Here is a 14179-nt window from a genome sequence, read left to right on the forward strand (position 1 = left end):
GTATCTTGAGCACCCATTATTCCTAGGCTTTTCCGAGGCAACCGGTTAAGACGTTCAACAGAGCATTGCACTTCGTTGTCCTCGTAGCGAATTGTACGCGAAAGAATAGTGGAATTACGATGCAACCTGTTCGAGAAAAAGAACTAGGGCCACCGTGTTCTCACTGTTTCGCCAAAACTGGTGAAAGACGATTCTCGACTCTCCGCGTTACACAAAATTTTCGTAATTATACTTATTAAGTCGGTCTCTGTCGAAAAACCGGTTGGTATAATTATAGTCACAAATTACATACAAATTTTGGTATAATTGCAGTTTGAAGCCAGCGAAGTTCTTCCAGTGTGTTTTTTTAAGGTCAGTTGCGTAGTTCGAATTATACGTGATGAGTCTTTTAAGTTAAGAAACTTTGAATAATTGCTGTGTAAATTATATGATTAATTACGTTTCCTTTTTTGGAATACGATCATATTTTTTATTACTCTACAGAAATATTGCGTACACACGAAGTTGGAATGAGAACGCCTTAATTTCTCCACTATGAAATCACGAAGTATAAAGTACATTAAATTAATAAATTAATATATCAGACAAGGGTTTATATTCTTCATGAATGTGAATCGCTACTTAAAAATCTGTATTGATTTCAATAAACAGTATATGCAATACATTGAACATAGCGTTGTACGAATACTTCCATTCATAAGTATTAGGATACATGTGTAAGTTAAAGCAAAACATAAAAGACATTAGGACTTTTACAAATTTTGAAATTATTATTTTGTTTGGGCCCGTATAAAATATATAAATAATGCAACTAAATCTTTCCTCTCCGTTTTATAAAGAAAATATATGCTACTGCATATATTAGTAATAGATAATTAAAATTAATAGATAATTAAAATTTACTAACTTCGTAAGAGAATAATAAGTTCAAGTTTCCAGTTATTATTATAATTTACCTCTAATTTTTACATTTCGATAAAATTCATATATTTCTATCACAAATTCACCATCCCAATACCTATGGACAATAACGTACATTGACATTTGGAGAATGAAAAATCGATGCGAGTAGAATCAACGACAAGGATCGTCCCAGTGGCAGTGCACACGAGACGACACTGGTCGCGGAAGGAAATCACTCTAACAAAGATAAATATTTGCCGAACAGAGTGTCCATTAGGAGGAACTGGCAGCTTTGGTCTCTGGCAGCGGACACACTGCTGTAGATTTAGGTAGATCTTGCAAATGAGCCTTTACCGTGCACTTGCCACTTTGTTTCCTGGGTAATAAATATGCTCGAACTTGGGAAGGTGCACGTTGGGAGGTGGTCGTGGAAGGGTTGGCCGAGGGGAACGATACAGCATCGTATTTTCTGCCCGTTCATGCGGAATCGGCATGTCGTAGATATCGTTCGCGACCTTCCTCTCTAGCTCTCTCTCTCTCTCTCTCTCTCTCTCTCTCTCCCTCTCCCTCTCCCTCTTTCTCCAGTACACAACCTGAAGAAAGAGCTAGGAGTGTTGGGTTGGGTTGGGTTAACGGTGTATACCGGGGACCGTGTCGATGCTATTCCTTCGTTTGTCCGCCGGTTAGGATGCACAGCCTTTTACGGTGCACGAGGGTGAACCATCAGAACGCGTCCGCGATCGAAAGACGACAATAAGTTGATGCAACAACGCTGTAGCATCGAGAAAAGAAAAAACAGATGTATTTACGGAGTGACTTCATTGCTATGCGAGATGTCGAGACCAGCACTGTGCGCCTCCGTGCATCGGGGATTCGTAACGACCCGTTATTCCGTGACACGAACCAACGGACCAGAGTGTACACGACGAAGACGAAGAGATACGAATCGAGCAATGAGAAATATGAAGAGAGCGTTACAATAGGTAGGACATTGAATGATTCCTCTTCTTTGTTGGTCTTTCTAGGATACTCGCTGTGGAAACGATTCCTCGCAATCTAACTCTTTCGAGGCTGATGGGACAATACGAACTGGGCCAACTCTTAGGAAGATTACAGGGTTTCATAATATTTAGAGGATCATCGAGGCCCGTTAAAAAGTGTTCGATTTATTCTTCTCAAATTTGAGTACGTTATAATCCGCGTTATTATATTACTGCGTTATAAACAGCATATATAAATGCATATTAAAGGCAGGTTCTTGACAAATGAAATTTTGCTCGGTTTTCGTGTTACGATATTGGTAATTGGTAGCGTGAAAAATTACGTCTCGTATCAATTACTGCTTTTTATTGTACTACTTCGTTTACGAACCCCAAATCTGTCTACGGTTAAGGAGTCGTTCTTTTCACGTTATGGATAGTATAAACGCCTACAACCGCAACACCATCAATCTGACATCGCTAACGCGAAAAGAAAACGCACTCAACGATTTTCCCCGCATCGTTCATCTTCCAGATATACTCGTCAGAGGGCAATGCCGATCGTTATTACAGTCCGGCGAACGCGCGGCAACGGGATTAACGGTTGTCAGAAGGAATATCGCGATAAGCCGTGGCTAAAAGCGAGAACCCTGTGCAGGATTGAGACTGTGGTGACTGGAGGTGCCGCGAGAGCGACACGTTGGTGGACAAAGACGAGTTACCACGGCCCGCGGCCACGCGGCTTTTGAAGTTGTCTTTGGAAGGCGTAATCGCCGCGTGCTATTCCGCGCAGCTTACGCTTTCTGGTAGCATCTGCGAATACATAGCGTGTGGCCGTAGCTAATGTGATCTACGTTCGCGTAGTATACTCGCGTTAAGGAATATATTTTTTTAAAGGTTTGCTGTAGGTAGTGAGGACTGCGATCGCGAGTGATCAAAGTGATCAAACGTCCTGCAGACCCATAATTAAAAAACGATGATTTTAATAATATTTCGTTAAGATAATTTGGCAAGATGATAGACGTTGAAACAATGTCTCATTTGTGATGTCATTAAGATTGTAATGGACAGACTACGGATATTTATGCAGTTTCACATTCCTTTAAATGTAACTAAGAATATGGAACCTAAATAGTGATTTGTTTCACATATTAAATATTATAACGTGTATTTTACTTTCAATGTTTTATATACTTTTGCATATTGCGTGCACCCTCTGCATTTTTGTGTCTTTCTCCGGCGAATGCATAAACATTTACAGACAAACATATTGAAAGAATTGGATTCGAATATTAATTAATTATATTAGATGGTATCACGCTTTTAAATGGATATTGTAAATGCGAGCATATATGTTGTATGCGAACATGAATGGAACGTAATGAGTATGTAATTAAAGTAATTAAACTGACGAGGAAGAAATAGAGTATTGGATAATGTCTTTTTAATGATTTTTGATATACTATTCTGTAATTAAAGCGTAATTCTCATAAATTTTATTCGTATACATCATAATTATTTTATTTCGTTTCTCCTATTTGTTGGTGAATAATGGTAAGATCTATAGTATACCTACTTTACGCTGAAAGTGCTATGTATTCTTCGCACTATATGTACGTTTAAAGATACCTAAAAGAATAACGTGTAAACGCAAATTAGCTCTGAAAAATTCAAGGTTAATATTTCCTACGCTAACGATAATGGAAACAAAATTGCATGTATCTATTTCGAAAAATTCACCATAATTTTGAGATTGTTACGATAAAAGGACGTTTTCGAAATGTTTTTAGGTCTTGTATAATTTATCATTTCGACTTTTTAATTGTACTCGTAACACCGATTCTCACGAAATGTAAAGGGAAAGCGTTTGTGTCTTGAAAAGGAAAAATTGATGTTTAATTAAAATAGAATTTACGCTTATACGGTCTTTCTTCATGCTTATGAACGAAACGCGAATAGCAAAACGCTATAGCAAAGTTTGCTCACCTATCTTAGTGACACCCTGTATAATATAACAACGCAAGAGAAATTTTCATAGCCTCGAAGCTATTCGTAGCGGTAGGTCTCGGGCGTTATAAACTAAATAAATAATCCCCAGCATCTGGTCTCATCGCATCTGCGTACATGTCGCACAGCAGATTAATAAATCGTTCCCTTCTCTTTTCCCTCGCCTCGCCGACGCGTGCTACCAACGCAAAAATCTAGGTAAGCCCATTTGCCGTAGGACCGCGTAAATCACCGTCATTGTCTTGTTGCTTTATTGCCTTACTGCCTCGCGGACCCCTCTGCCGGCCGATCGGACTCTCTTCTTCACCTTTCCACCCGGCTTCTTGCTCTCTGCTACCATCTCTAGCTACGCTCTCCTATGTTTATCTACATCAAGAATACGACATATTAGTTCAGTGTATCTCGTGCAGGATTTACGATACTCGATCAATGTTTAAGAAAGAAATTGTGAATTTCAGATGTTGAGCTTTTATGTGAATGGATGACATATTTGTGATTCTTCGGCTTCCAATCGTGGCGTTAAGAATCCACTCTGAAGAATCGAACTGGAATGTTCATAAAACGTTGGAAGAATTACAAATATGTCAAGGGAATTGTAATTTTGTCAGTGAAGCATTTGTCGATATCTCTATGCGTGTATCAAGTAAACGAGACTTTAGTTCGGTGTATTTCGTACGTAATTTGCGAGGTACTTTATAGTATTTTATCTGCAAAAAGATACAAACATTTACCAAAAAGAAAGTTTAGACAATTGATACAACGAAATTTATGTATAACAAGGTAATACTACCTAGAAATTATTATAATTCCTTCGTTCAATTTTAGCTTCAGTTTCCATAATCAAACCAAGTTGTCAAATCAGATTCAAGTTGCGAAAGATTAAAAGAAATTTGTTACAAATATATAGATAAAAATCAACGACACCGTTTCCACGATTTTTCATTTTCCACACACACACATACACTCAGATATCTATCGCAAACATTTGCTACAGACAAATCAATGAAATCTATTCCACGATTTTTCATTGTCCACTCAAAGTGAAAAAATTCCATCCCCATAGCCATAGCATTTCGATATTATTCCGATTGTATATATCGCCGTGGACGTTTCTTTCATTGCTGCTAGCTACCACCATGGTGGCGCGTTGGTCGAGGATCTTTGATCATCCGGCAGGGATTACGTGGATGAATATAAGTCAACCCCCCCGCGAGAATGAGTAATGCGTTGCCCGTAGCCGCGAATTACCGGCGATAATTCGCAGGGGGGTGAGAAATCTCCGTGGCATACATCGAGATGCATTATAACAGCGCGCGGTAGCCTAATTTTATTGCAGCACCATCCACTAGCTAACACCGCGCGAGATTTGTCGCCGTAAGGATTAAGCCGGATGCCGAAGGCGTTGACCGGATGCAATGGAAATTACGCGGCAACCCTCCCGTGAATTTTATCACGGATAGGATTAGAAACTGTTCGTCGATTCGCAGAAGTTATGACAAGGGACGACGATTCCTTACTTTTGCGAGCCTGTTCGCGAAAGCTTTACGACGATCATCGCTTTAGCGTGCTGGTTTCTTCTTTCAGAGCGGCGAGATTGCCGTGTTCCGAAGTGTTCGCTTTGACCACTGTTTCAAGCTTTATAGCTGAGAAATGACAGCCGTTTGTAATTGTATTTTGCTGGGTCTTGACCACGTAGTTTCTGTTTCAGTATTGGCACTAGAGTGGGACACGTATCAGCGAGGAGATTTAAATTTAACAAATTTGTATCAGTTAAACGCATAATTTGTATATTGAATTTATATATCGAGTTAGTGATGATATCTAGATATTAAGTCACTAAACAAAATTGTTGTATCTCATTTAGGGAGGATATTTAAATTTTAAGTATCTGACTAAAATTTGTCAGTAAAGATATTTAAATTTGCTAAATTTATATTTACTAGTCAAAAATTTTATATGATAATTCTGTAGATTGTTTCTGGGCTTGTATTTTCGGAAATGGAATAGTTTATAAAATACCGATTTTATTACAGAATATTTTGCACTTTTATCATTCTATGATACAAATTTCGAATATTTCATTTCTATTTAAAATATTAATATCGGATATAGTGTGCGTTGAAACGGAAATATTTACCTCAATCAGATCTTTGTAATTGCGTGTAATTATTTAAAAATTAGAAATTTTGCTTTCGTTCTTGATCATAGTTAAAAAGCCTTTCGCTCGTAATAACAATTTATATTGAAAGAAAAAGAAAGATCGGACAGATTTTTCCTCCGTATGTTATACCGGGAATTACATCGTGTTTTCTCAATGTAGGGTATAGTCTAATGATTCGTCTGCTCATGAATCGGTTATTATTTTACGCGTAATTATTCGTTGTGGAATACACATCAGAATGTTCGGTGATTACAGAGGAGTTAACGCAGCTCGTTCGATGTTTTTTTATTGCGAACAACCGTAAAGTATCAATAATAAGTCTTAATTCAACGGTGCGTAAACATATAATTTTTTAACCAGCGTGCGCGACGATTTGCCTAAAACATCAATTTATTTTGTTATTTATATTTTTTTATTACTCCAAAGAACAATTTTCACCGATACAAATGAATTAACTATCTTTATTCTACACCATGTACGATAAAACTTTATACACAATATGTTTGATTGTTAAGAAACATATGCTATAGGTGTAAGAATTAAATTGGCTGTTAAATAATTTTATATGGGATTTGTAAGCGTAATTGCAAAATATGATATGATCAAACGCGATTATACATATTTATTACATATATTACACATATGGCATTATACATGACAGAATGATATGTTGTATATGAAATATCATATTTACAAGATTTATCTCGCTTTCTCATGCTTCAAATTTTAATATTCATATGTTAAGTACGATGTTATAGAAGATGAAACTTGCTGTATACAGTACGAGTGTTGTATTTCAACTCAAGTATGTTAGAATTCAATATCGATTAGATTAAGGTATGAATTATTCTAATCATAAAATGAAAATAAAATAAAAATTCTAATCTAAAAATTGCTCTAGAAGGGTGTTGAATGGTATGAACTATACCAGTTACAAATTTCGAGTTTGGAATTGCGGCTATGTATTTCGTCATTCCTCGAACGCATTCTCAACTTCAGGTGATCGCGAAACGACCAAAGAGAAAGGAAAAGAGGTGTTCGAGGGCGATGAAATTCTCGAAGGAAAAGGGAATCTGTCCGCCTCGTAGCTGGTGTCCGAGAACGACGCATTCATCGTGTCTAAATCGCGAACACACTTAATACGTAAACGACCTACCCACCAACCCACCTACCTTACGTAGGTAGACATGTATGTATGTATATACATATATAGGGTGTTCAATGTAATGAAAAAATTAGTATTTCAAATTTATCTGGCTGTAATAAATGTTTTCTGAATATGTAACTTTAACAGTGAACTCCAAATCGCTATACATCTCCTAAATAGAGCGATATAATTTTGTTTTCGTCATATTGTATAGGAGATATTAATAAGAAATAAGGAATTTAAATAATAAACAACGTATATTCTACAATTTTTTTAACATCTTCTCTACGACCTTTTGGCGCAAAAAACATGTAAATTCTCTACGAAATATTGTGAAAGTGGTTGCAACTGCTAAAGTGATTCATTTTACTTTCTGTGGTCAAGTTACGATCATAAATCCTGTGGCCAGAAAAGAGAAATTTTCGTAAATGGTCCTGCGTAATTTGATAGCCAGAAACCTATAACATAAGAGGAATTCACATTCTGATAACTAAATTCAATGGGTAGAAGCTCGCGTTGATATTCATTCGACTAAGATTACATTTCAATAGATAGAATTCTGCCGTATTTCTCTTTCCTAATCGTCTAATTCTAATTACACGTTAAATTATCACGGACGATTGAAATATCGTGCAGAACGTTAGAACGAACACCCTGTATGTACACATACGTAGAGAAACAGGGCCGGTGTGATATCACGACATCGGGATGCAGATGTTTAAGCCCACGAGAGCATAAGTTGGTAGGAGGAAGACATGCTGGTACCCGCGCTTAAACTATACTCGTTACACGGTGTTATTAATGGTCGATGTTTCGCGCTGGCCCAAGCGCGTATTCACGCGTCGCTCTAACCTGCGAACGCCCACGGGACGGAATCGTCTGATTCGTCCCGCGGGATATCGCTTGACCCAGAAGATTTAATTAACGAACGCTGTGTTTGCGGGTATAACGCGAGACGCGGCTCTACAACAGCGTAGGTGAGTGCCACGCTGATCTGTCGGAAGTGAAACTTTGCCACGTTTTGAGAAGTTGAATCCTTCGGATATTTGATATTCGAGATTAAAGAAGCAGAGAAGAAGAGAGAATTCCTTGCAAAGGGTAATGACTGTGGGAAAGAACGCGATCCGTGTGTGTTCTATGCGTATGTATTGCGCGATACTTGATCTTGTTATTGTGTCTTCAACCCTTAGGGGAATTTTATGCTTCGATTTAGCAGTCATGCTAAACTGGAACTGGTGGTACAAGTGAGAGCAGATAGTTTTATATGACAAAATATATAAGATGAAAACGTAGAATACGGAAAAATCGATGTTAGATATTTGGCTAGCGTGCATTTGTGTGTTTTGATGGTGTACGATAATGTGCATCTGTTCTAATTACACTATCACTTACAGAAAAGTTATGAGAATTGGTAACTATGATAAAGTGACTAATTCAGATTGAAAACCGTGACCTTTCTAGTAGTATATTTTCAAAATACGTTTGTCAATCATCCAAATCACGTATTCTGTAATTGTATGGATTGTTTCTTCCTTTCAATTTAAACAATACTAATAATATTCTTGCATTCGCATATGCTCACAATACAAACAGAAAATTTGCATGCATATCATTTTAATTAAAACAACAATCGCATAATTTGCAACATAATATGACAATTTCAGGGAAGGTTACGTAATTGTCATAAATTTTCTTATCATGAGATTCATTGTATAGACAAGCATACATAACATATAATTCGATTCAGTCTCGTTACATCCTGTTTTTCTATTTTTCGATGCAGTTACAATTTTTTCATGACTCGACTCTTTCTCGTTTCCATAAATACTATAGAAACTATATCTAGTGGGTACACTAGAGGCACGCAATGACAAACGAAATTCATTCTGAAAGTCATTTTTTAGCCACATTTCGAGGTCATCGTCGTTTTTTTAATGGAACCATATATTTTTTAACATATTAAGCGATCCATTTCGACATTCTCTATAAAAAAAAAGTATTAGCCTATTCATGCCGGAAAACGTGTGAGTTTAACAAATATTTTAACTTTAATTTTGTTAAATTTAATGTACGAAAGACAAGGAAAGACGCGAAGAGACATTCTTGTGTTTGCGTTGTCTTTGTCTTTCATGTACTAAATTTAACAAAATTAAATTAAAGTTAAAATACCTGCTAAACTACTAAATAGTTTAGGTTTCGGCACAAATAGGTTAATATCTTTTTTATAGGGAATGCCGAGATGCATCGGTTGATATATTAAAAAATATATGGTTTCGTTAGAAAAAAATGATAACGACCTGTTTCCATCCGAATGCTCCACCCTGTATATTAATTTTATTTGATACATTATTACATATGTTATATTTTTGTTTGACGTATTATACTTTGTGTCTATTATAATAATGTAATTCCAATGTATAATATACAGAGTCCTGTACATAACTGGGACAAGCTCTCGTGTCTTCAAAGCGGTTACAGATGGATAAAAATACTATATTTCGAAATTAGGTCGTATTCAATGATGCAAAAATCTGAGAACAATTCTGTTCTCTTTTTTGCAATTTTTTTGAAGGAAGTTTCTCAATTGCGTAGTAAACTCTGTATAATAATGTAATTTCTCCATTTGCTTATTACATAAAAAATCCAAACAATGCGTGTGTTCAAGCTTGTTAAAATCATGTCCATCTCGAGATCTAACGATGACTTCTATTACCGCAAAAAATATACGTGTACTCTTAGAAAAAAAACCTGTACTTCCAATGCATTTTGTAATCTGTATATCAGTGACTTATATGCCTCATATTGAAGTAGTTTCGCTTTTATTCCTTCCTTGTTACGTCAGTGGGAGGTTGCAGTCTCACGGAGAGGGTACTTTATATATATAGCAAAGATTTTCCAATCTGTTTCATAACGATCGAGGATGTCATAAAACATGGACACATTCCCTTCGGGTTTATTGAACGCGTAGTGTACTTTTCATAAAAATCTCGGAATAAAAGTGACGATGTTAAAATACAAAACATACGCTTATCTGTATTTAATGTTTTATTTGATTCATAAAGACGTTATTGACGCGGTAATATGTACGTATGAATTTATTTTTCTTTTCTCGTGACCTTTCTTGTTACTGGTAAAAGAATTATTAATCAAACAAGGAGAGGTTGGACGATTTACGTCTCGTTGAGTAACCACATTTTTTGTGATTTAGGTGATGAGGAAGATACGTTGCATGTCAGTACAAAAATTCGCCTGAAGATTTACAAAGGGTTTGTGAAATATGGTGACATTCTTTTCAATGACCTTGTGTCATTATACGGATATGACGATTCGTATCGTTAAATACTTTTTAAATTCTTGCGGAAGAAATATCATTAACAGTTCGAAATATAATTAAATTCGTCATTTCGTTTTGTACTGTACTTATATCTAGTAATTGTATGTTGAAGTTTCTGGTGAAACAAATTTTTCATTTCGTGTTTTATAGTTTAAAGGTAATATCTGACAGAATTTCAACTGATATTAAGTATAATCGACAACTAAAAAAGCAGTAGAACAAGTGAACATTGCTATTTGATATTAATTTAAAATTCTTTAAAATATTGCTTTTGAAATGCCTACATATAATGAAAAATATTGATGAAACTGAAATGCTGAAAATTGATGAAAACTGATCGAAAACTTTTCTATACCAGAGTATCCACTTATTACTATACGCAACTCCATCGAACATTAAACTTCATAAAATGTTCACTTAAAATTAATAAACGTCTTATTACAAAACTATTTTGCACGACTATAGTAACAGCTCTCACTTCACATCCACCGAGAGCATGATTACGAATCCAGGAAGCATTGCAGACGACATATTGCCCGACCGAGACAGTATCCTCTATATACATGGATTCATGGAGAATACGGAAGCAGAGAACGTTCGGATAATAATTAAAGGTATTACTATCACGTGATACAAAAAGGCAATAAGTAACAGGAAAATAAGACGATCGAGTTTACGATTTCGCGTTTGCAGCCTATCTGGACAAGGGAGGCGTGAACGTCATTGCACTGGATTGGGGAGATATAGCATTTCATATTAATTACGTTCACGTGTCCAGTCAAATTGTCACAATAGCGAAGGCGGTTGCTGAATCCCTAAACAAACTCGTCGATCTGATCGATTTAAACACGTTGCACGTGGTTGGGCATTCTTTGGGCGCTCACATAGCTGGGAATATCGGCAGATACGCGAATGTCAATCTTAGTCGAATAACGGGTGAGTTATAAGTTTTATAAAAGGTAAGGTAATTTCGTGTATAACCGTGACATTTATTTTTATACGAAAGCCAGTTGTATATGTCTCCCGGTAGAAGATTTTTTTAGAGAAATAAGAGATATACATTTAGTAAAAATAGGGGTATTGTCATCTGATGTTAAATTAATTAACGAATGTACATTGGTTATAATAGTTGAATAGTAAATTCTGAATAAAAATTTATCAGAAATTTATCAACTTACAAAATTTACCAAAATCAGTACGATAATAAAATATTTCTTATAACACGAATAAAGATGTGTACACCCTCATAAGGACAAGCGTTTACAAGTATACGAATATTTTCATAAACATTTTAGAGGAATAATTATTTAGAGCAATGATCCAACAGCGTGGTGCCCGACATATTAATACGTCATTATAAACAGTAGATTGTGTATTACGTGAAAACCAGAAGACTACTAATCTCCTAATACAGGCTTAGATCCAGCGCTTCCGTTGTTTTATCCTTCTACGTGTCACATCAGATCAACCGACGCCGAAGCCGTTGTTATCCTTCACACTGATGGTGGATTTTATGGGACAGCTACTAACACGGGAACTGTTGACTTTTACGCAAACGGGGGCATCAGTGTTCAACCGGGTTGTCCTATAATCTTCGGTGGAGGTAAATCATAATATTTTGTCGTTAAGACATCCCGGTGGTTCATTCTCATAGAATATAGAAAATTTTAATAGCGATCAAATACAGCATTTATACAATCTGATAACCGGTTATCATTGTAATTTATAAAGGATCCACTTACGTTGTTTGCTTACCGTAATCGTTGTCATCTATCGTAAATGGTCGATGGCCAGGAAAAAATTCAAAGCACTAGTGAAATATCCTTTTAATGTTAGATTCTCCTTTTTTTTTCCTTATATGTCTATACTGTGATATTATTTGTATCGGAAATTAGAGTTGATCGACTAGAAGATGAAGTTAAATTCCAGTCTATAAAGCAAATTATTTCGACGACGTCAGAGTCGGATTATATCCCTTCGTAACTTTTTTTACAATGCTTCCTCTTTTATTTTAAAAGGGTTAATTATTAACTGAGTAATATTAGGTGATCGTATTATTATTTATTAATTATTTATTTAAAAATCAAACCATTTTTTGTCATTGAGTGAGATTTGCCAATTTTTCTTGAAATATTTTATTCTAATTTCCAATTAAAATTCCTGCAGTCTATGTTAATTTTTAATTGATGGTTTTCATGGAAAAATATTTTTCTCGAAAGAATTCTGCAGCCATCAAAGGTCTACCCGAATATATGCAGAGTCTCTAATGAATCCGAAAGCGTTTCCGGCGCATAATTGTCTTAACGAAATTGCCGATACCGAGGAAATCTATTTTGGAGATTCGACACCAAAGAACATGTAAATAAAATTCCCTATGTCAGTATATTAAAGTTTGCAACGTGATCATAACATCGTGTTTCATTTCAGATATGGAACGTATTGTTTCACTACCAACGCCAAGCCACCCTATGGCAAAACTAATTAAAATTTCCGTTCCTTAGATAATATAATAATACTTTACCTTATAGACTAGTCATTTTATTTCGTAGATTTGTTTTGGATCTGTCGTCATTTTAGTGAATATAAGCTTTAAGATTAAATACATCACTCGCTATAAATCCTATCTGCATAAATCCCTTTCGTTTCCATCGTTTCTTAAATTCACATCATAAATTAGTTTTGAAGTTTATCTTCTGATTTATCTCTATATTGTGATTTCCTTTTCGTAATGATAATACTTCTTTTTAACACTGAGAGAATAATTTTACGAGCTATGGGATAAATCTTTTCACGGAAAACGCAATAGATTTCAAACATCGTCGTATCATGGTACCTGCAGATGACAAGCAACACTTTATTATCGTCTATTCTCACAGTATACGCGTAGCAGACAAGCGAGCATAACCATACGCAGTCTATCTTAGGATTGCAAATTCAAAAAGGACTATCTGACAACCCACGCTACTGTGTAGTTCTCCATTGCTAATCAATTGACGCTGCATCGAGGGTTCTTTAACCCTATTGTGTTCCATCAAGGATACACACATGGTTGAGTGTGCTCTAAGAAATTTACTTCCACGAAAATCTCTTAACAATTTATCAATGTTGTTTTCATATATGCATATACAGAGTGCCTATACTGCTAACAAGAATTTCTTTTCAATAACAAACAAGAAACAGAGAGAGGATATATTAATACATATCATTACTAATACTGTTATTATTAATATTTAATTTAACGGGTATATTTATGAACAAATAAAAGTGTCGTTAATGTGAAAAGATAATATCTTTATCATGTACAGTCTGTTTCATTATTAACTACTTCATTTCCTGCGTCTGGAAGCCACAAATAGCATTTCCGTTCGCGAATGCTGAACTCGTCTGAAAGATTAAATCTACCTACCGATTTGGCAAAGTGACGCATGAATAGCTGCTTATAATTTCATTTTAAACGTTCATCGTCATGAATAATTAATAAGAATCGCGACGTTCCTCTTGACGCGTATTGTACCCGGAACCTCCCATTCAACGACGATAACATTCCACGTATTTATTACTTACATCTCGCAACAGCAAGCCAGAAGTGTCCTATTTTTCAAGTTTTATGTACGTATTACTATAATCAAATTAGTGATTTTTTATTA

At 35.6% G+C, this 14179-nt stretch overlaps 1 protein-coding gene across 3 annotated transcripts; it reads left to right on the plus strand.

Annotated features, from left to right (window-relative positions):
- Positions 1 to 8026: 8026 nt before the first annotated feature.
- On the plus strand, positions 8027 to 13132 carry LOC117163977 (pancreatic triacylglycerol lipase). 3 transcript variants are annotated; one of them, XM_033346745.2, is made up of 7 exons: positions 10087 to 10281; positions 10407 to 10464; positions 10998 to 11146; positions 11226 to 11468; positions 11947 to 12135; positions 12752 to 12890; positions 12960 to 13132. In XM_033346745.2, exons 1-7 carry the CDS (start codon positions 10203 to 10205, stop codon positions 13015 to 13017), a joined length of 915 nt encoding a protein of 304 aa, XP_033202636.2. In that variant the 5' UTR covers positions 10087 to 10202; the 3' UTR covers positions 13018 to 13132. The 3 variants fall into 3 exon arrangements, with proteins under 3 accessions (XP_076481662.1, XP_076481661.1, XP_033202636.2); XM_076625547.1 differs by lacking the exons at positions 10087 to 10281; positions 10407 to 10464 and adding an exon at positions 8027 to 8175; XM_076625546.1 differs by lacking the exons at positions 10087 to 10281; positions 10407 to 10464 and adding an exon at positions 8184 to 8296.
- The last annotated feature ends 1047 nt before the right edge of the window (positions 13133 to 14179 follow it).

This window comes from Bombus vancouverensis, chromosome 2 (assembly GCF_051014615.1).
Source record: "Bombus vancouverensis nearcticus chromosome 2, iyBomVanc1_principal, whole genome shotgun sequence".
Classification (NCBI taxonomy): Eukaryota; Metazoa; Arthropoda; class Insecta; order Hymenoptera; family Apidae; genus Bombus; species Bombus vancouverensis.

Coding starts and splice junctions, on each gene's coding strand:
- LOC117163977 (XM_033346745.2), top strand. CDS start 10,203: ATGTTAAAATACAAAACATACGCTTATCTGTATTTAATGTTTTATTTG. Junction 10,465..10,997: donor CGCCTGAAGATTTACAAAGG/GTTTGTGAAATA, acceptor GCACGACTATAG/TAACAGCTCTCACTTCACAT. Junction 12,891..12,959: donor GATTCGACACCAAAGAACAT/GTAAATAAAATT, acceptor GTTTCATTTCAG/ATATGGAACGTATTGTTTCA.